General features: G+C 39.8%; 1 protein-coding gene across 11 annotated transcripts in view; it reads left to right on the forward strand.

Moving 5' to 3' along the window:
- Positions 1–23,701, forward strand: part of RBMS1 (RNA binding motif single stranded interacting protein 1) — a 217,522-nt gene that overhangs the window by 160,595 nt on the left and 33,226 nt on the right. For all 11 annotated transcript variants that reach the window (XM_049616129.1, XM_049616135.1, XM_049616132.1 and 8 more), the window contains 2 exons: positions 13,070–13,128; positions 17,983–18,074. In XM_049616129.1, coding sequence (XP_049472086.1) covers positions 13,070–13,128; positions 17,983–18,074 — 151 coding nt within the window. The remainder of the gene's footprint in view (positions 1–13,069; positions 13,129–17,982; positions 18,075–23,701) is intronic.

Genomic DNA, 23,701 nt, shown 5'->3' on the forward strand with positions numbered 1-23,701 from the left:
TATATATATATATATATATATATAGTCTCCCTTTCCAGGCAAGCATCTGTAAGGCCCTCAGCTGTGCCTGCCTCAGAGGCTGTGATTTCTGGACTTGTCTATTGTGCTCATTCTCTTCCGAAAAGCGCCCAGACTGGGGAAGAGGAGAGGTTTAGAACAAATACGTTCGATGTAGAAAGCAGGCTGTTGTTCCTCATTTATTTATTCCTCCACTCCTTTCTTCTGAATTTTGACTGCTGACTATTCTGGAGCCTGATACACAAAGGAAAGCAGTTCAAAGGTACCCATCTAACGAGGACGCAGACACGCCGGCCGTGAGGCAGCTTGCTGACTGCCGCACAAGATGCACTGAGGACACGCTGCCGTGGACGTAGTGCAGACACAGCACTCCACTTCATGGGGAGCGGGGGAGGGGGGGTGCGGGGAGGGGCGGTCAGAAAGCCTTGCTGCCCGAGAACACCATGAAACTGAGTCTTGCAGAATGACACTAAAGTTCCCCAAGCGAAGTAATGGCTTAAAGGTCAGGAAATTAAGACCGAGCAGGGCAGGCACAGCAACGTGTATAGCGATAGGCAAGCTTGAGTTTTAGGAGTTTGCTTGGGCTGCTCTTACAAAGTACCACTAACTGGGTGGCTTTATAAGAACAAAACTATTGTTTCACAGTTCTAGAGGCCAGAAGTCCAAAATTAAGGTGTTAGCAGAGCTGTGTTGCCTCCGAATCCTATAGGGGAGAACCCCTCCTTGCCTCTTCCTAGCTTCCAGTGGCTTGCCACCAATCCTTAGTATTCCTGGCTTGTAGCTCAGTTCCCCACCTATCATCATACAGCATCTCTGTGTCTCTGTATCCAAATTTCCCTCTTACAAGGACACCTGTCACATTGGGTGAGGGCCTGCCCTAATAATGATCTCCTCTTAACTTGATTATATCTGCAGAGGCCCTATTTCCAAGTAAGATCACATTCATAGGTACTGGAGCCTAAGACATCTTATGGGGCACACAATTTAACCCATAATGGTGGGTTTTGGGGATTGGTGAGCAAAGAGACCCAAAAGCATAATTTATCATTATGATCAGGATCATGTATTTTTCTAGTGCAACCTAAGTCTGTTTTATTCAGAGAACTTGAACCTGTTTGTTCCTAATCAAAAAATCATGTATTTTCACATGCATATGTTGAAGCATTACCTAAATTTATACAGTTGATTCCCCCCACCCCCGCCCCCAGAATAAGTCATATACAAATGACTTACTTTTCTCTGTTAAATATTATAGTGTTGGCTTTGGCCAAGGATTTATTCTAGCCTGTTGAAACAGTTTCAAAGTATTAATTTTGACAGCTTACATCCACCATCCTCCCCTGCCAGCTTTGGAACATGTATATATGTAATTAGCATGCTATTAGTTACCTGATTTATGTAGTTGCTTACGTGTTGAGAAAGTGCTGCCAGGAACAGAGCCATGTGGCACAGCACTAGAGCCTTCCCTCCATGCTGTGATCACTGACCAACAGAGTTCAGCCCAGACACCTGTTTAACCCTTTACGTACCCACTCATCCAAACCAAACTTCTCTTCCCAGGTGTCCTCATCTAGTTCCATGAGCAAATAATGATTTTTATTTAGCTCAAATAAAAATACGCTGTGTGGCTTTCCCAAGCAGCTCTTTCTTCCTTAGCACCCCTCCCCCCCAGCCCCCCCCCCCAAAAAAAAACCCAGAAAGAACAAAACTTGAATGTGTATGGTTTGCTCTTCAGGACTTCACTCGTATTTGTTCTTTTCACAAGTCTCTCTAACCTTCTGTTTACCAATCCACTCTGGAATTTTGCTTCAGATCAGTTTTAGCCTTAATTTCTTGAATCTAGTTTTTTGTTATTTTAGAGAATCTGAATGGCATTTTCACTTTCCATTAGTACCTCTCTTATTGTGCAAGATTTCTCAAAACAACCAAGATGGGAAAATTATTACAAAGTCATGTAAACAGTCCTAGCCTTCATTCACAGCCCCCTTACTCGCAAAGGAGAATGAGAACATCTTCTGGAAAATGCAGTGAATTCCAGCCATCTTGAGAGTGAGGTATAGCCCTTTCATTTGGGATATGGTAATTTCGTGAAACTGATTCTGAAGTAATTTACAGCATTTGGTTCTCCTTAGTTCCATTCTTTTACATACAGATTATTCCCCTCTGATTTTCTTAAATGTTAAGACTGTAAACTTTCAGAACCACACTGCTCTGGCTCTGGAATGACTGCTTATCTTCAGCTACAGTGTCTAAGGACGGTTTGCTCAGAGGCAAACCAGTAGGAAACCCACGTGGGAGAAACCAACATTCCTTTTCCATCAGATCCACTCAGAGCCGTGACCATGGTCACAAGTGCCCCTTGAATGAAATATCTGAGTTTAGGAACATCAACTGTGCTGGCAGATTACATTAGCATTCTCTTGCTTATACTGTCCAAGTGTATATACCAGTAATGCATTTATACTGTGTCCCCAGATTTCTTAGAGCTAAAAATGAGTAGAAAAGATATCATTTCCCTTTTCAGTCTGTTCTCCAGACTGGCTTTTCAAGGTCCTGGGGCAGTCAAGACATCTTACTTTAGAAAAGGATGGACCTACTGCATTTGAAAATCAATACACTGGTGCTGTGTTTTGGATCAAAGCCAACACTAGTGTTTGGTCTAGGAAATGTCCAATTTGGCTCTTGCCTCTTTTGCTTGTATCAGAATCAAAAGAAATTTCTAGGTAATTTGCACACTCTGTTTTAATAGTTTCAGATAACTCTCTGTTTTGCTTCAGAGAGCATTGTTTACTTTTAGTCTCTGTCACGCTTTTCTTGTTTTGAATGAAGCAGTTTGAATTAATGAAAACATTAATATGTTTTTCAGTGTTGGAGTTTAATGCATTCAGTTTCTGCAGATTCTGACATAGTTCTTTGGTACCCTGTGTGTGTGTGTGTGTGTGTGTGTGTCCGAAAGATTTCTAGTTTTGATTTCTCTTTATAAGAGCAACAAATTTAGAGATACATGAAAAACAATCTAGGAACAAAAATTCTGTTAGTTTTTTGGGTCTTTCCCCCTGCTAACATTTTACAGTTCTCTTCTTGGTACTAATTTTTACTTCGTGTTAAACTGTTAAATTACCTCGCTTCCCTCCTTGGTGTTCTTATAAGCTAAATTGGAATAAAATACAAGGCAGTGTTCATTTTCCAAGGCAAAATGTAATATTTCCCTTCTCCCTACTACTGCCAACCTCCTTCAGTTCCCCACACCAAACACTTTCAGGGGAAAAAAATTCATATTACATGTTTATGTTTCACATATTCAGCCAGTATATATTGAGTGGCTACATTATGCAAATGACCGTACTGAAAAGTCATGATAAAAGTGGTAGGTCTACATTTTCTCAACATTTGCAACCCAGGATCATGTCGAATTAAGGTAAGGAGGTAGTCTAGCTTAGTGCTATCAAGTGGTAAGAATTAGAAGTGCCATTATTTGGAGTGTGTTGGGAGAAGAGGACAGCATTTATTAGTTATTGAGTATGTATTCTGTGTCAAGCACTGTGCCAGCCCCTTAGCAGTGGTCCTGTGAGGTTAGATGTTACCATTCTGCTTTATGGGTAGGATTACTGAGGCCAGACAACTGCTCCACCAGAGTCCCCGAGCTGGTCATTGACCAAAGGATCCCTTGAGCATAGACCTCTCTGGCTGCAAATCTGTCTACTTTCTAGTATAATACTGTCTTCGTTACGATACAGTAACGTGAAGTCAACATGAAGGTGACATTGTCAAAGCAAAGAAAATACATTCCGGGTTTTGATGGGAGAGGAAGAGAGTTTTTAAAATGCTCTGTCATTGTCAGTGCATAAATTCAGTTCAGAAATAAAAGACCACTTTCTACAACCAAGCTGTCTTTGTTTTAAAAGTTAGACGCTAATCAGTGTTTGAGACTGATAGATAATCTCTATTTTACATGTAAAATTCTGGTTTCTGGGTTTTTTTTGTTTTTTTTTTTTTAATTTTTTTTTTTTACGTTTATTTACTTTTGAGACAGAGAGAGACAGAGCATGAATGGGGGAGGGTCAGAGAGAGAGAGGGAGACACGGAATCTGAAACAGGCTCCAGGCTCTGAGCTGTCAGCACAGAGCCCGACGTGGGGCTCAAACTCACGAACCGTGAGATCATGACCCGAGCCGAAGTCGGCCGCTTAACCGACTGAGCCACCCAGGCACCCCTGGTTTCCGTTTTCAGGGAGTATTATTTTCCTCTGACATATTAGTATTGGGAGCGCTAATGTAGGTCTGTGACTGCATCCCTAAGTGCTATATAGTACAGTGACTTGTGGCAAAAATTCTGTCATAAGATAATGTAAATGACACTTTGCATGCTTTGTGCTCTTAAAAGACCATAAAATAGTCTAAAGCTACTTTACCCTGATTGCAGATCATAACAAATCTGATATTAAACTATAATAGCAAATCCGTGTAATAAATCAAATGCTTTATAGTATGCTTTTTATTTAGAAGTGTAATTTTTTCATAGAATATGGCAAAAATGCATCTTAGCCATTTCTAATTAGGTAGTTCTAATGTCCATTCTCTATGAATTATTTAGTTCAAGCCATATATGCAATAAACAGACTGAACTGGTTACTTTTGTGTAGCAATTATAATAGATTAGCTGTGCCACCCAGGAATGTTGAAAAGGCAGATGAGCAGGCATGGCTCTAAATTTAGTCAGAAGAGGTTATAAACCTCAAAAACTGGGTACAAATTGCCAATTTTATTTGTATTCCTGAAGGGCATGTTTATCTTAACATGTTAGTGTTATGAAAAATCAGATCCGCAGGTGTATATATTTTCTCTTGAAAAATGTGATGCTTTGTTCCAGAGCTTCTGTAATTTATTCTCCACCAGAGCCTGTGCCATGACAGAACCAGTGTAGCGGAGGCAGAGACTGCCCAAGGACGGTCAGAGCTTCTGCCAGATCATGTCTCCTCAAGCTCTAGGTCTGGGACAGGGTCTGGAACCCCTTGTCCTTTCCAGGACAGTGTGGAAAAGTGAGCTGCAGTGGCTCCTTTTCTCCCTCTTCTCTGCATTCATAGAAACAAGCCACCGGCTTTCCATAGCACAGACACCATGGATTATTTTTCTCAGCTGTCAAGTTAAGCATTTAAGGCTAGTTCACAGAAGTCCTCTGTCTTAAAACTTTTCTGTCCTTTGGAACCTTTCCAGTCATCTCCTAGCTGCTCTGATCCCTCCATTTTAATTTCTTGAACGTGAGTGTTATTGCTTGAGTACCAAGAACAAAAACAAAAATAATAAAATGTGGCATCTGTCTGCTGATCCTAGCCATCAGATTTTCATTAATCTTACTAAACTCTTGCTTTCGTCATATCACTGTGCAGTTGCAACACCTCCAGCCTTGTCCTGTTCCTTGACTCCTTTTCCTGGAACTCCAGGCCCTCTAGGACCTTTGCACAGTTAGCGTCCCTTACTCCTCCAACACGGGTTGCATTAGACAGGTTCTTCTGTTTATTGAATTTCTGCTTTCCCCAAAGTCTTTCTTCATGAACTTGACCTTTATCCTATGTTTTATGCCTCCTTGATTTAGCATTCATCAGACAACACCTCAAGTTCTCTTAGTTCTTTTTTAATATTAAAGATTCCCTAACATTCCCCCAACAGAATGTCCCCCTTTGATGACAAGAATGGCATTGTGTATACTTTTCATAGGCCTTATATGGTGAAGGGCATGCCAAAGACATGCTGTATGGGTTGGTTTCTTGGTCTGATCCCTTTCTTGACTGTTCTTGTCTTTCCTGTGTTCCGTTCACCTTCAGCACCAGGTTTGTTCCTGACCTTTAGGGCTGTAGCAGCTTTCCCTTGCCAAGCATTTTACCTCCTTCAAACTCTGGCTCCAATTTCAGCTGCATAAGATGGGGAGATTTCTGTTCTGTCCCATGTGCCAGAAATCATTTATCCACAAAGGCACACCCAGCCTTTGTTACACCCAAGTAACAGGGGACCGTTAAGGCAAAACAACTGAAATGAAAAGTAGAATAACTTTCTATACCTTTTGTATTTTTAGATCTTAGAAGAGTCTTGCAGAAACATTTAAAATCTTCAGTGCTGGGGCATGTGGGTGGCTCAGTCGGTTGAGCATCTGACTCTTGATTTCAGTTCAGGCCATGATCTCACAGTTTGTGAGTTCAAGCCTTGCTTTGGGCTTCTCACTGACAGTGCAGAGCCTGCTTGGGATTCTCCCTCTCTCTCTGTTTGCTCCCCCCACTCCCCACCACTTGCACTCTCTCTCAAAAATAAATAAATAAACTTAAATAAAATCTTCAGTGCTAAAAAGGTAAAGTCTTATAAAATTTGCTTGATATTGGTTGCCTAATTTTAAAATGTAAAATGTCACATCTTCAAATGCTTACCACTTCCTATACCAAGTAAATAAAGAAAACATAACCAGTTGAGTTATTCAAGGTAGTGAGGATTCAGAATAACATGGATAACATATCCATGGAAATATATATATATGTTATCCATGTTACATACATATACATATATATATACGTATATACATATATATATACATATATATATATATATGTATATATATAAAACATATATCCATGGCTTTGTTATCCATGTTATTCTGAATCCTCACTGAAAAACTCCTACTTTTCTATTTCATTCTCCAACAAACTTTTCTATTAGCAAAATGAGTGTTATCTAATACTTTTTTTCCTTCCTCTTTTCAACCCATTGTTAGAAGAGCTAAAACAAATTTTAGGAAATTCTCTTTTCCTGGGAGGCCACTGAAAAAGTAAAGCAGCGAAAAGAGCAAGGTAGAAAACAGCATATGCAGTATGATCTCTGTGTGGGTGTGTTTGCATGTGCATTGTTTTTCTTCTCCCCCAAAAGTCCAAAATGACAAGAGTTATGGCTTATAGTCCCAAATCCATTATTACCCAGTAAATACATGAATTATTCCTTTTAAGCTTTAAAGCCAGTCATCCCTCCTTTCCACTAATACATATGCTCTATTGGGCATTTTATTCCAAGCAGAACAGTGTTATTTTATCTCAGAAAGTACAGTAACTCCCTTCTGAATGTTATCAGCATCTGTCCTGGAAACCTTTGCAGTTAGAGTCTGCCCTCATCCTCTCACTCATTTAGAGCCATGCAGACTCAAGACGGGAATTGCTTTGAACCTATGGAACAGCCCGTGGTTGGTAACCAGTTTCTGCATCTGTCAGCATGGCTGTCCGGAGCAAACTTCCTGTCTTCCATCTTTGCCACTTCTTGGCTGTGCTGCCTTTACTAGGCCCCGTGCTCTGCTCTCTAGTTTCACATCTACAGAGTGGGAAAAAGCCCTCACCTACTCCAAAGGTGGTTGTTACGATTAAAATGACTTAAAACACTTAGAGTAGTGCCCGGCATAAAATAAAAGCTGGATAAATGTAAGCTGTTGCTTTTTTTAGTCTGCTGAATTAACTCATTAGATCATATTGTCCAGTATTGATGTTGAACTGATAGCCGTATACTCATACGTCATTTCAGCTCCCTGTCCCTCCTTCTTGCTGATTATTGTCCTTTGCACAGGCACAGAATCTCACAGGATGCATACTCAATCTGTCCTTCACTGGCAGTTCAGCTATTAAAACAAACAAAAACCATGGGGAGCCCGGGTGGCTCAGTTGGGTCAGCATCCGACTCTTGATTTCAGCTCAAGTTATGATCCTGAGGTCAAGAGATCGAGCCCCATGTCAGGCTCTGCACTGGTAGTGCGGAGCCTGCTTGGTATCCTCTCTCTCCCTTTGCCCCTCTCCCTGCTCACTCGCATGCTCTCTCTTTCTGTCTCTATCTTAAAACTTTTAAAAATTTAAAAAATAAACAAAAACCAATCATCTTCTATACATGAGCAATATCCCACCTTCGTCAAACTTAAAATATATTTTTTGTTCACATTATAAGTGTATACTTTTTCTTACTGTTTTCCACATACTCATTGCCTTTTCAGGTTTAATAATGATCCTAAAATATTTCAAAACACAGACACTGCACATAACTCTGTGGTATCTTAAATAAATTTACAACTGGAATGACCAATGTTAAAATAACTTATCAACCACTGTCGCCATCTGTTGGTGGTGGGTGGGTTGGACTCCACTTTCCAGAGCCTGGGCTTGTAACTTGGAATGTGATAAAAGCCATGAGTTCCCTAGTACAGGAGTTTGTGCACACACGTGTGTGTGTGTGTGTGTGCGTGTGTGTGTGTGTACACAGGTTGCACACTTGTGTGTTCCATATGTGCACGCACGTTGGACAAAGTCTAAAGATAGGCACTAATGTGCTTTAACATTCCTACCCAGGACTTCTGGTGATACAAACATTTCAACCTACTTTTCTGTGTCTTCTAATTACAAGTATGCATTTCTTTTGTAATTAAGGTAAATTAATAAAAAGTTAGAGCTTAGGAGTGACTGATGGGGGCCGAGGAGAAAATGAAGTTTTATGTACTAAGTACAGACTGAAACTTACTGAGATGAAAGAAATTTAAAAGGAAATGGGGGAGAAATGTCTAAAGCTGTGATAGAAGCACAAGAAATGTTGGTAGATTATCAGCAGGTTTTATCAGCCAAGTTCACTTGGGCCAATAGGTTTAAATGTGAGTCTTTACTTATTATCCTCTCCCTTTGAAATTCTAATGATTCTGTAGTCACATCTCCTAATTACTCTTTATCCTTTTGCTTCCTCTGGAGTGGATTATCTACTCTTAGCAAAGAATATTATATTTTGGGTACCAGAGCTGTGGTCTGAGCCTTGTTACTTTGAATCGGGTGAAAACCCAAAGAATCTTCATATTCACATTTTCCCCATAAAAGTCTATGCTTTGCTCTCTTCTCCTTGGTGTTGTTAGAATATGAATTCTGCCAGTCAAGAGGCCTGTTTTTCCCAACATGTCCCTGTTAATTAATGAGTTTTTTTTTTTTTTTTTAAGTTTATTTACTGAGAGGGAGCAAGTGCATGCAGGCTTGCGGGGGGAAGGGGCAGAAAGAGGGAAAGAAAGAATCCCAAGCAGGCTCCGTGCCGTCAGCGCAGAGGCTAAAGTGGGGCTCAAACTCACAAACCGTGAGATCATGACCCGAGCCAAAATCACCAGTTGCACACAAACAACTGAGCCACCCAGGCGCCCCAATTCATGATTTTTTTTAAAACAAAATGCATGTTGGAACAAGGGTAGGTGAATAGTTGCTTTATGAATTTTTACACCTAGGCCCTGATGATCAACAATAGAATGAGACGAAATGTTAATCGTCTATAGCACCCCCATCCCTGGCCCCACGTTAGTAAATCTTACTGCAGATAGAACCAGTAGTGGGAAATGGTGACTGCTCTGAAGCCCTGCTGTACTTTTCCCTGTTTCTTGAGGTGCCATTTGATAGACGGTTCATCCCCATGTTCTAGATCCTTTCACCTGTCATCAGAACTACTTGTCCCGTACTCCCTCCCCACAACATGCTGACTTCATCACCCACTGAGAAGCTACCTTAGCCAGGGCCTGAGTGATGGCAAGTGTGACATCTTCCAGCCTGGTGATTTTAATGAGGTACCTCTGACACTGTGGGAAGTGTAGGTGAGTGGATAGACCCCAAAAGAAGACAGCTTATGAGACGTAAACCCTGCTGCACCCCTCAGGTAACTCCATACGGGCAGTCCACTGATCCACTGCAGTGCGGGGAGACGATATGGAATACTAGCAGCACAGACTGAGTGGAAACTGTTTTCTGCCTGAGAGTCACAGTCTTTCAGGCTTAACCCACAAATCATGGTAAAAACCGCAGTAGAAAGCAAAACTGATACATTTTAGAAATATCTCTTCTCCCACACCGCCCCCCCCCCCCCCCCCATCCCTCTTTCAGCCATGAACCACATGTTTATTTCTTGTGTTTAACACAAACAGAAGCTCTGCTTTGGCTTGAAAAGTAAGTCTACTCCCACTTGATAAGAAGAGGTCTTTGCAGGTAAAATAAAATACAAAGAGGGCTTCTGCTTGGTTCCTCTCCTTTCATACCCTCAGTGTATAAAGGAAACTTGTTTCTCAAAATTATTTCATGAGTAAGTTGCAGTGAAAAATGAAACACAATTCATTTAAGCTTTGGGGTTTTAGGTGAGATCTTAGGCTTAAAATTTATAGGAGCTTTCGTTTTCCCATTTGCAAAAATGGGAATAATAGCACCTACCTCCTAAGATTGTTGCAAAGTTAATTAAATAAGATCATGCATACAAAGTCCCTGGCACAGTGCCTAGAACATAAGTAGGAATTGAGTACATGTAATCCCTTTTCTGGTTTCTTACAAAATCACAACGGATTTGGATGAGGAGATTAGGGATGGGTTCATGGAAGAGAAAATGTTTGAACAGGTTCTTCAAGTTGAAGCATGGGTAGAATGGGATAATGGTGGGATGGGAGAGACATGTTTAAAGTGATGTTTAAGGTAAATAAAAGCAGACAGGGTTGGAAGCACCAGATGCTGGAGGCAAGGCAAGAGCTATTATGTGTTTTTTGCTTGGGTCTAGACACAGTGAAGGGAAAGGATGAATATTAGAAACACATCAGAGACAACTCAGAGGAGTTACTGACTGCCTGGACTCAGGAATGCCTGAGTTGATGGTGTCTGTAAGATCTCGAGCTTGAGGGGAGATTGGGAGTGAGATAGTGCTATTGAATGAAAAAGACAGGGAAGATGTGTTTGTGGTTCTTTGGGGATGGGATTTAGAAAATATCGGGCATTAGGTGACATTGAATGAGATATTAAAGTATCTTAATTAATAACATACTAAGATATTAAAGTTGAAAGCGGAGGAGACAAAAACTAAAGTTGGGGGGGGGGGATAAAACAACAACAACAACAAACAACTCCAAAAGGAGACAGGCACCATCAGAGAAGATGCGTTAAACAACCCCATAGCACTGGATGGATTTCCTAGGCAAAGGAAGGGTTGAGATGAGAGTACTTGGTTAAGGAGGGAGAAGAAGAGGCTGAATGGGCAAAGAAGAATGGAAAGAGTGCCCAGAGAAGTAGAACAAGATCTGGGGAGTCAATTCAGAGCAGAAGAGGTGTGGGTTTCATAGATGTGGAAGTGAGGAGTGACCTCAAAGTAGCAAAGAGACCAGAGAGAACAGAAACCCGAAGAGAGTGTGGCATGGATTGAGTTCCAGGGCTACCGGGAGCCTTTTCTTTTTTCCTACTTCCCACTCCTTTCTTTCCTTCCCATCATTAGTGTGGAGGGCAGGACCAGAAGGGTAGAAGGCCAGCCCCTGACCTTCCCTAAATTTCCTTTCTTCTGTGTGGTTTACAAAAGACCCTGAACTCTGTGACCTCAAGCAAAGTCTCTTAATCTCTGTGACTCTCAATCCCCTTATCCCAAATTGGAGCTGTACTAACTTTCTTCTTCCGTACTTTTGGAATGGTATGAGACAGGAATGCAGTCTAAAAATCTTTTCATCCAAAACTTGAGCAAAAGGAGAGAGCACTGGTAAATATCAAGCATGTAAATAACCTACGTAGAGAAATGGTTGCTAAAATCACCTATTTTTTCTGATTAGCAGATTCTTTTTAATTATTACTTTTTTTTTTTTTTCCTGGTAAGCATAGTGACCTGTGTTAATGTTGTTATAAATACTCAGAGTCTCTACAGGGAATTGAAGGTGTTTGTGCAGCATTATGCCTCTTGGATGTAATTGTCATTTGAACCTTAAATTATCTTTACTTTCATGCCTAGTTAGTAATCATTTGATTACATGATTACACAGAGTGAAAATTAACTGAGGGAAAGAGGTGGCTCAAGCCATTTGTTTCTTCTTGATAAAAACATTTCAGCTTGTTCAGTGCATAAACTAGAAACCTACAGTATTCAGAATGGTTTAAAGTGCTGCACAGATGCTTCATTTCCTAAGCTTTTAAGACTTTTTAGTCCTCAAGATCATGAGAAAACGTGAAATTTTAAAAGTAAAACATAGGAAAGTAAAATCTGAAAATTGACCATGTATAAATGAGGACACAGGTTTCAGATCATGAAGTAAGTTATGTGCATATCTGAGTCCCAATCATTTTTAAGAATTATTTTTCAAAGTGGTTTGTTTTTTGTTTTTTTTTTCCCTTAGGGTTTTGAAGACAGACATAGATGGCAGCACCTTACATTATGGTCTAGTCACTATAAAGGATATAGGATCAGTACATATATTTAAGCCATGCTGCCATTTCATCTTCAGTAGCAGTGCATTCTGGACTTTTTCCCTTCTTCCCCCAGTGTCTACTGTACATTAAGGAATTTGAACACATTTATACAAACCCTCATTAGTGTTCATTTCTTATACACACATGCATGTACACACACATTAGCGTGTATACTATATAGCTGTTACTGCTCAGTTAAAAGAGATATTAATGAATGTGTTAATTATATATTTTTATGTATTTGTTTATATAGATATAAATAGCTATCAAAGTCTTAGGTAAAAAAAAGACCTGCACTAAATACACCATCAGGCATGTTAAACAAGGACGTGCGTGCATGTGACGATGTGGAGCCATGCAGTGCTGTCTGCAAAACCAAAATGAATAGATATAATGCAGGCAGCTTTCCCCTCATGTCATTTTATAAAGTCTTTGTGGATCATAGTACTTCAGTAATTTTGTAGCCTTACATTTGGCTTTGTTTTCACATAGTGTTACTAGAAGAAACTTTTTACAGAGCTCATGTTCCTTTTTCTTTTCTTTTTTTTTTTTTTTTTGGTCCCAAGGTTGTCAGGTAAGTACCTCTGATTCCTCAAAGTTCAACATCCAACTGTAATCCAAAGATTCAAATAGCAGACCTAGCCATTCCCCTTTTCAGTTTAGAGTTTAGAAGTCTCATTTTCTGTCCTCTAAGTATAGAACATTTTGTATCTTAAAGTTTGCAGATGTTTGAAAAGTATGTGTGTTCTCTGGACTTAGATGTTAGCAAGTGTTCCTTGATTTTAACTTCTCCTTTTTTTTTTTTTCCTGTTTATCTTTTAGATATGGGAAAATAGTCTCCACGAAGGCAATTTTGGATAAGACAACGAACAAATGCAAAGGTATCTTCCCTTGGATGATAATCTACTAAATCCTAGCTTTAGGAAAGTGATGGAATTTTAAACCTGATCTTTGGTTTCAAAACTACCTCCATTCTATTAAAAAGCAAGTCTTATGTGTCACCCAGTTCCCGTCTTGCACAATGTCAGCATATGCCTTTACATTTGTCCCTGGTCGAGTTTTGGCTGGAAACCCTAAGGAGTTAGCACTTTGCCAGAATCGCAGATCGGACACCAGTGGAGCTAATGTGCAGGATAGTGGTTGGCATTTAGCCGCTACTTTTAAAAGGGAAGTAAAGTTAGAAAATAGCTTTTCTTTCCTTAGCCCAAGGAGATTAGAGCTGCTTACTGAAGACCATTGGACTGCACTAAAGAACTGAAAAGATTACATATTGTGCAAATTGGCTCTATTAATTAGAATAGAGTAGTTTTAAGCAGTACTTAATTACATGTTTCAATACTCCCAATTGTTCTGTGCTGAATGCCTGTTGACAATATTGGCAGCGGGGAGGAGAGAACCATTTTCACTGACCAAATTGTAATAGGGAGGGGAGGTCATATCCCCCTTTGAAATATGCTGCTGCATTAATTTGATGCACTGACCTTCAGTTTTCCATGTAATTAGGATGAGCTCATCCAGCTCCATGAGCTGGAAGAGGAGGCGTCTACAGTAGGCAGTGCTGATGCTCCCCGGTTCTGACTTTTAATGATCCAGCATCTTAACAATGGGCATGTGATTTCTAGGAAAGGGGAAGAATGGAGTCAGCTGACTTTGAGTCGAACTACTGACCCCATGAATTGAAATAAGGTTGACAGGAATAGGCAGAGAAGGCAAATCTCCTCATTAATTAGACCCTAGTTTTTCAAGTAGTGGTGATGGCTGTGGTTTAGCACCGTCTGAGAAAGGCAAAGAATGTAAATGAACCCTATGGTAAGGCCTCGCCTTAGAAGCCAGCCATTTCCTTTAATCTAGACGTGAAGTGGTTCATTGTATTTGACTCTTCTTCAAAGCTCCTAAATTTAAAGAAGCCATTGTGGCCAATATCTAAGGTCCTGTTGAAGCAACATAGCACATTAAGACAGTTTTGCCTGGGGACAGGGAATAAAGCATTGCTTTATGTAGAGAGGTACTCAATAAATATTTTAAATGAATTAAACTAGAGGGAGTCAAATTGTAGACTGAACTGTTTACATTTAGTTGCCAAGGTTAGCGTCACTTCACATATTTATAAATGATTTGGGAACGCAGGACACAGAAAAAAAAATCTTTTAGTTGTATAAAGCAAAATGGGTTTTTGCAGGCATAAAACAGGAAGCTAATCTCAAACATTTGTTTCAAACTGAGAGAGAAATCGCAGTAGACCAGTGCTTTTATGGCTTTACCCTATTTTTCCTCCCATCCCCACCCCCCCAAAAAGAATCTTCCATGGCAGATCAGTGTGTTTAAAATTAGCAAAGCTGCCCCAGTTAAGTAAGGGTGAATTCCTCACTACGCCCCTGCACTGAAAATTCCTATGTATTATGCACTCTTCTCCAATGAGAACTTATTCCCTAGAACCCAAAATCCATAAAATGCTCAACATGGTATAGAAAATGTATAAATAAAAAATACTCCTGCTAAATGTAAACTATTTTCATAATACAAAGCCTTAACAGTTGGAAAGTGTTCAAAGGTAAGTGGAGAGAGTTGTGGTGCTTTTAGAATAAGAGAAGGAATAATTCGGAACTGATTTTCTATACGCCACATCTCTTAGAGACCTTCTCTTGAAGTGAATCAAAGGAGATACTGCTTTGTGTGAGGGCAATGACAGGAATCTTTTAGGGCTCTTTGTTTCACACAGACTCTCAGGAATAGATAGATGTCAGCATATGTGAGGGGTGGATAGGGAGTGAGGGGACCAAGGAAGCAAAATGGGTTTATAAAATCCTGGAAGTGAGAATGAGAGAGCTCCTGAAAAAAAAAGTAATTTTAGGACAGATGAGAAGAAATAACACAACATACCTCATGATAAAGACAAATAACATGTTAGCCACTGATAACTTGAGAAGGTAGGTAGGTGAATGGATGGATAGATGGATAAATAGGTAATGCATAAGAGATTATATTCACATAAATGGAAAGTTCCTGTGTTATATACTAATTTTTTGAGGTTGACTATATCAGAGAATTTTACACCTAGAAATTAAGAGAACTTAGAGGTCACAGAACATTTTTTTTGGTCACAAAGCAGATTTTATAGACACTATCCAAGAAAGAAAATTACACTGAAGAGAGAAACATTGCTCTGAATAACATGTACCTTAGTTATTAAATGCGAAAATTCACGAATCAGTTGCTCTCCTGCATTTCAGTTTTTGTCCGTTTTTAGCCAACTAAAGGTATTTAAAAACTTGCCAACACTGGTATATATGGCAATTCAGGACCAAAAGAAAAAAGAAAAAGAAACAACTTACAAAGTATTGATGATGACACTGATTAATTATTAATGCTTACAGAATTACATACAGGACTAGAACACATGCACGCAAAATAAAAATGGGTGACCAGTGAGAAACTAAGGGTAAGAGCAGGAAATCTCAGGTTCCTACAGAAATGGCCTGCCTATGTTTCCTAATAGCCAAAGCAAAAACAGAAAACATAGCTATTCTCATGGATCAGTCACTACAGTGTGAAGGAAAATCCAGGAAGCAGGACATGCCTGGTCCTGAGAGCTGAGAACCCTCCTGGGGACCCAGTGTGAGGGTGTTGTGTTACTTACTGAACCCCACCTTCAGAAACATCTTTATACATATATTTATAATGAAACCCATAGAACCTGTAGTTCAAATTTGCATACTCTCATATTTTACTAGAAAGTGATACAGTAGAGAAAATGGAAAAGGGCACGTGGTTGCATGCCTGTCCGTTACGTTTGTTTTAAAGCAAATATTTATGAAACAGCTCTGTGGTTAGAAAAGGATGTAAACAACTAGCATGCAACCATTATGGATTTTTTTTCCTAATAAGAAAATAACAGATAAAATAATACTAATAGTACTTGACTGGTAATAAATTCAACCACAGTTACATCAAAATTGAGATCCTCTGTCTCTTGTGATTTATTGGCAACAGCAGAATTGTGCGGAGGACACGCTTAAATATCCATGAGTAGGAGTTACATCATTTCATTGTAGTTGGGTATTCATTTATGGCCTGCTCAAGTTGTGTTTGGTAATAAAATACGTACAAGAGTGAGAGAGTGTGTGCCTGTGTGTGCCCACGGAGGGATGCGTATTAGCGTTAACTACAGGTTTCTACATAACACTCGGAATGTTTAACCTAATTTCTAATGTGGTAGTTGAGTAGCATTCTCTGCTTTTACCTGAGCTAACTCTTCTTTTTCTTTCCAACCTGGCTATTTCTCCACTGTCTAAATCAAACTAGGCTTTATTCCAGTCCAATTCCAAGTAATAGAAGGAAGCTGCTTCTTATTTCAGCTTTAATCTAATCTCTACTGAAACATCTATTTCTATAATTGATGGCTTACTCTGTTTCATTACAACTTGTTTTGTTACCAGAAAGTATTTTTGGTACTAAGAGTGCACACTGACCTTTGAACCTTTTCCAAGCTTTGCATTTGGCCTTGTTGATCTGTATGTTGGTCTGTTTTGGCACTAGGACTTCACGGTCTAAACTATCTTTACAATATCTACACGTCAATGATAGGACTGGCCCTTCCTCTGTGCAGCGTCCTAACAGTGTTTTTGTTTTTCAAAATACTCTTACTCATTTAAAATTTATTTTGTAATAGGTTTGAGTTCCAGTAAAATCTCTGTTGGTATTTTTGCCTGGTTTCCCTGATCTTTTAAACAGTGTGTTAAATACAATTTAGCCTTTTGCCAATAACTTAAGAATGATCACAGGGAAAAATCAAAGATTGCCTACTTTAGTACAGTGATATTCACTGGATTGTGTGAAATGCATGGAGCTATTGCTCTACACTGAGTAAGTCCTGTTCTTTGTGTAGTTTTCCTCTTTTATCGCTTGTTGCCAGTTTTCACTGGTAAGTACCATCCATATGCTTCTTTTGTAGCAGCCCTACCCTTAGCCTGACACCCCCTCCCCTTTTTCTGCTTTTGATACATTGTGGCCAAGGAGTAGCTGACCAGCTTGTTAAGAATGTTTCTAAAGCTATGGGTAAATAAGCTTTAAATCAGAGCCTCTTTGGGGAGGTTTAGTTTTAGGTTTTAGAGCATGAACTGCTGAAACAGCTCTTTTGGATATCTGGAGGCATTTTTTCACCCCCTTCTTTAAGTGAAGGGGGATCACGAGGTGTAAATCAAGTAAACAAGTAATCATATTTTTAATCAAGTACTAAAATTTAGATTATTTTATATTTGGGGTATTTAATGGGTATTCTTAATTTCTTTGAAAAATATAGTTTAGTCTATGGAATAAACATTTTTGTTCCTGTCATGTCTTAAGTTCCAAAGTATTGTTCTATCCTTCTCGCCAAATCGTTAGAAACGCTATTTCTCTGAAGTTGATTCCCTCCCCTTTCTTTTCTTAACTTTGGTTGGTTAACTTAGATGTCTTTTTTTTTTTCCAGTAAGTATAGGACACCTGAGAAAAGGGAAAACTGTTTTGTTTTGTTTTTTACTTTGAAGGGACATTGGTCTAGCTCATGAGAGACGACAGGGAAAGACAGCCTGAGAAGGACGCTGCATTTGCAGCTGTCAGTGCCAGACATCTGTCAGGACGTCAGGGTTTCGTTTCTGCTGCCCACATCGGAAACCAACTAGAGTCATTTTTTTTTTTTTGCTCTTTACATTATCACAAAATAATGGCTTAATAACGAAGTGTGTTTTGCATTTCAGGTTATGGTTTTGTCGACTTCGACAGTCCTGCAGCAGCTCAAAAAGCTGTGTCTGCCCTGAAGGCTAGTGGGGTTCAAGCTCAAATGGCAAAGGTGAGTCGAGAGCCAGTCGTCGCTGCTCTGGTCCCTGGCTTTGGTTCCGAAGCCTGGCATTGGTGCTTTGCCTGTCACTGCGAACATCCTCTCTCCATCCCAGACAGCCTGGGTCACTTCTGAACACCTGTCCTGTGCCCCCACATCCTCAGTAGTACTTTAAGTGAGGTGGAAGCCACAAATGCTATTTCGAATCTGTACACAAGTCCGACATTTTTAGACACTGGTTATTTATAGGTTAGAAATCTCCTCTTTAGTAGTTCTACAGTGGCTTTACTCAAGGGTTGTTTCTGATGAACTTTTAGCATTCTAGATGAAGAATATTGTTAAAGTGAGGTTTATGCCCCAGTCTTTTTATTGCCCAAATGTAAACTCAGGTTATGTCATACTGAGTACCTGTAGGGGGCACTTATTCAGAAATTCATATAATTATATGCATTTTTTTTTCCATTTGTGGTCCTTGAATTGCTGTGGGAAATATTTTCAAGCCTGAAACTCACCAATTTGATATTTTGTATATCCTTTTCAAAAGATCGATAATTTTATATTCTCTGGCTTCTTGAAGTACAAAGGAAAGTAATTTTGTGCTGTCCTCTGCTACTTCTGGCTAGTAGCATGTGATCATTCCCTCAGGGACATTCCCATTTCCAGAAGGAAAGATTTATAGAAGTTAAAGGGTTCTAGGAAAGAGATAAGTTACCTGCTAAGACCTTGAGGCTCCTGAAGGACACAGGTGCCCCTACCAAGATAGACATTTACCTTGACTCAAAGATTCAACATCATGAAAGATGTCAGGAATTACTGAAAGGAATCACCTTTCTAAAGTAGCCCTTGACTTTTAATATTTTTAAAGCTTTGAATGGAGTTGGGTATATTTTTTTATGTTTGTTTATCTTTATTTTGAGAGAGAGAGGGAGAGAGAGAATCCCAAGCAAGCTCCACACTGTCAGCACAGAGCCTGACACAGGGCTCAAACTCACGAACCGCAAAATCAAGAGTTGGACACTTAACTGACTGAGCCACCCAAGCGCCCCAATATTTGGACATAAGTTGGACATATTCCACATTTTCTCAAACTCCAGAGTAAGAAGTTAAAATAAACTGAGGGGCATCTGGGTAGCTGGATTGATTAAGTGTCCGACTTGGGCTCAGGTCAGGAACTCGTGATCCGTGAGTTCGAGCCCTGCTTCGGGCTCTGTGCTGACAGCTCAGAGCCTGGAGCCTGATTCAGATTCTGTGTCTCCCCCTCTCTACCCCTCCCCAGCTTGTGCTTTCCCCCTCTCAAAAACAAAAAAAACATTAAAAAAAAAAAAAAAACAAATCTATAAAGTATCATGATTTTCAGATTGTCTATACTATAGAGTAATTAATTCCCTGTGGCATTATTGAAAGATCATGATTATGAGGATTTTAAATATATTTCATTATGATTGTGCAGTACCTGTGTTGTATAATGATTTACAGAATGTTTAATCTGCCTCTGTAAACAATGGATAACCGTACATTTTATAAGCAGGACTTTCAAGACACAGTCAAAAAAACAACTCTATTTTTCCCTCTACTCTGTCCATTTCCTCTGTTCTATAAAGTTCCTGCTTCATCCTCTCATGGATAATATCCGGGGCAGGTCCCATGACTTTTCCCGCCACTCTCATTATCTTAAAATGTCCCTTCCATTGCTTCTTTCATTCCAGGTCTTTCTGATCAATTTTTTTTCGGTAGAATGCCTCTTGATTTTTTATATTCAAACATCACGGAATAGAATTACCTTTCGACACATTTTCAGCCATTTCTAAATGTACTTACACCAAATAATACGATATTTTAAACAAGATGTTGTATAGGGAGTCTCAAGTTACGTTCTAAGTACAGTTTGTAAAATGTCAGAATCACATGGAGAGGTTTTGAAAACTGCTGAGAGTGAGCAAAAGAGATAGGTGTCTCGGCTGTCACTGGTGCTAAAAGAAATCACAGCTTAAACTGCAATTGTCTGCTAACAACTGTATTGATTACTTGGTGATCAGGAAGCAATGTTTTAAAGGTTTATATCCCAATACAACCATCTGTTACGTGGGTATATACATACCCACATTTGTATTTAATTCACATTTTAGGAAATTGTAGAAAAATAGGAAAATAAGTAATGACATTTTAGGAAATTGAGGATGGTGATTAATGTGTAATACATTATGATTTTTTATTATTTGAAATAATGTGGAATGGGATCCTAATTAACATTTTGATGCTGAACATCTGATTTTTAAGAACACATTACTGATGTTGTATGTGTGATGCCTGTAATTTAAATGTCCGGTCCTGGTGGGTTTTGTTGGCTTGTTTGGACTTTTTTTTTTTTTTTTTTTTTTCATGAAACTTTGAGTATCCCATTGAAGCTTCTCCCTTTTTCCAGCTCAGGTCTGCCCTAATTTGTAAGCCTACAGCAGGATAGGAGCATGATTAGTTTCTCTCCTGTTTCCCAAGCTTGTTTTTCCTGTGCTTCCATCAGCTAACTAACTGTGATTTCTTGCCCCCTATGCCCCCGCCCCACCACCTTGGAACAGTGGTACAGGATGGGAAAGTTTCTTGACCTGACAGTGGTCTAATCTGGTATTAATTTCTCTGGCCAGACAGAGAGCTAATGTTTTCCTTCATGGAATGCTTTGGGAGGTTTTCAGAGATCTCTTACACCACCACCACCACCCCTAATTGATCTTTCTCCCATGGTTCCTTGAAACTGGTAAATACATGCCTCAGCTCCTGATAATCTAAGAGTCTAACTTCAGCCCCTTTCTGCTGAGACCTCCTTGCCCTTCAAGGCTGCCTTCTTGGAAGGATTTAACACAATGCTGGGCCAGTTCTACCCTGCGTGGCCCTCATCTGATCTGCGTTTGGCAACTGTCTGTGGGAGAGTAGGTAACTTACTAACCACACTTATATGCCCTTTCAACCAGCCTTTTGCCTTTTAGATTCCTCAGGTTTAAGTCGGACATTGATCCATTGTATCCACCAAGCTCCACGGCACACAGATCAAGCCTCCTGAGTGGTCTGTTCAAGCCCCTCTTGCTTGACTCGCAGTGATAGGGAAGCAGCCCACATGGTGAGACTCAGAACACATCAGCATTTCTCTCCACATACATGTTCATCCTCAGCCTCTCCAGTCTCTCGTAGCCAGACGGAGGTGGGTGGTCAGCTAAGCACCCCAAACCAGTTCTCAGCAGCTCTCTTTAGGTGGTCTGGTTTCTCACTCCAGAATGTCAGAGTGCCAACCGTTGTTTTGTGGCTTCTGCTGAAACCAAGTTAGAAAGAGGGCTATTGAACAACCTGTTACAAATGCAAAGGCCTTCTTTAAAGCAACCCTAAGAGCACTTACCTAGGCATCTTTTCAGTGCCAGTGATATTAAGCAGCGTGGTCTATGAAATAACCACTGTTTTGAAGGACTCTTTACGCTGCATTTAGTCAAAACTGGACTGGGTCTAGATTGGCACATGTCAACAGTGCACCTGAACGCCACTTTCCTGTGGATTGATAATGAGCACTGTTCAAAGGCCTCCTTAGGAGACTTGGGTAGTGTAAATTGGCTGGGAAGAGTGATCCCGCTCTACATCATCTGTTGGGAAGGAACAGTACGTAGGTTCAGAGATGCTGGCAGTGTGCCAACATCCTGCACTTCATGAATTTCTGAATTTCTTTAGGTCTCTGTGGAAAGATTGAGTTTCCTGGACCTGATTTATTTTTTATCATATCATTAAAGTTACAAAAGATATTTTAAATGCTAGAGGGTCCATTGTTCTGTAGCATGGCACCATGGATTTGAAGATCTGGAATTGACTTCATCCCTTTATGCTGTCTGGATAAAGGAGCACCTGGCATGCACCTTTTGTGGAGACAGTTTTTTAAAAGAAGTTAAGGTCTGGCTCCCATGTTGAGTCATAAGGGACCCATTGCCATCCACTTTTTGCTAGTGAATTAATCAGGATACTACATAAGGTTTTGAAAATTCATGTTGTTACATATTAAAGTCTTGATTTCTTATGTAATTAGAAAAAATTAAAGTGCATTCCAGGGAAGTCAGGGGGTGGGGTGTGGGGTTCAGGGTGAGGAAGCATATAACATTGTTTGACACATTGGGTACCTGGGTTGAAAAAAGGACTCCCCAGATACTCAGAACTGAAGTGCAGAATTGAGAGTGGAGAGCATTCAGCAGCAGAAATGGTTTCTTATTCATGTTTTAACTTTCAGTACCTTTCTTGGTACCTGGCATAGGGTAGATACTAAGTGTTTATTTTGTTGATGACCAGAGAAGCCAACTAAGTGAGAGAAAAACTTTCTTCCTAGCTTGAGCAGATAGTGACAAGAATGGGACATTTAAAAATTAGATTTATTGAGCTCTGTCTGTAGAGAACCCTGATGAAACTTATCAAAAGCTTTTGCCAAAGGCTCAAGGCCGTTCCCATTTCTGTTAATCTTGGCTTTGTTTCAGATGTGTTTGTTTTTAGAATAGAAGACTCAGAATCAGTAAAGAGAAGAGAACATTTCAGATACCAAGCTAAAAAGACTTAACCAAATCAACATTGGTAATATCTGTTAATAGAATGACTTCTCCAGGCCTTTCAGCACTACCTCTTAAGGCCTGCTGGGAGTCAGCAGGCCATCATATGTTCTTTGCCTGGTGGTGAGCGAGCACATTTTTTTCCCCCAGTAAATAGGCAAAGGAGCAGGAATTTAATCCCCCTTCCACACAGAGTCCACCATGCTTCAGGCAGTTTGCATTTACATGCCTGTAAGCAGCTCTCAGCTGGTTGGTGAACCTATTCAGTACAAGGGAAAACAGATGTCTGGTCTTCCTGCCAAGTCCCTTTCTTGCATGTTAGGAACCATTCCACATGCACAGGGAGGTTTTTGTTAATTTCTTTCAGATGATGACTGAGTGCTTTACACCACACGGGACCTCTGAGCCCTGCTTTTCTACTCAAGTGAACATTAGTGGCCATTTATCCCTCTCATGGCCAATGTGGGAGCTAGTTTTCTACTTGTTAGAGAAGCCATTGAACCTTTTCCATGCCTAAGGATGGATATAAAGAGGCCTGTTGGCCCCACTTTATGTTTGGCCACCCATAATTTACAGAATAATTGTTTTTTGGGACATAACATTGTACGCAATAAAACAGAGTTATGGTTGTCACTGATTTTAAAGAAACTAAATTACCCTCATTCAAGAACCACTCCCCACTCACTACAAGTATTATATATTCCATTCACTATGAACGTGTGGTAATTAGGATCCATGGACACTTTGGGGATTAGATATTTTTGTGGCCAGTCCTGCCAGCCTGGAGTTTCTTCTCTTTTCTTTCTTTCTTTTTTTTTTTTTTAATTACTGCAACTTTGTAGCTAATGTTTGCAGGATAAGTTGACCATTTGAAAAGAAAAATAAATAGCATTAGCTTTAAAGATCATCCCAAATGAAAAAACTAATTGAGTTGTTGCTGTTGAAAACAAATGTATTAAAATCATAGGAAATATTCACTTGTGTTTAGGCTACTTTTAGCTCACTATTTACCAATGAATGGGTTAAGAGCTCAGTTTCTTTCTGGATTCTGATTTTAGTGCTTATTTTTTTCTTCAC

This window comes from Panthera uncia (assembly GCF_023721935.1).
Source record: "Panthera uncia isolate 11264 chromosome C1 unlocalized genomic scaffold, Puncia_PCG_1.0 HiC_scaffold_3, whole genome shotgun sequence".
NCBI classification, from domain to species: Eukaryota; Metazoa; Chordata; class Mammalia; order Carnivora; family Felidae; genus Panthera; species Panthera uncia.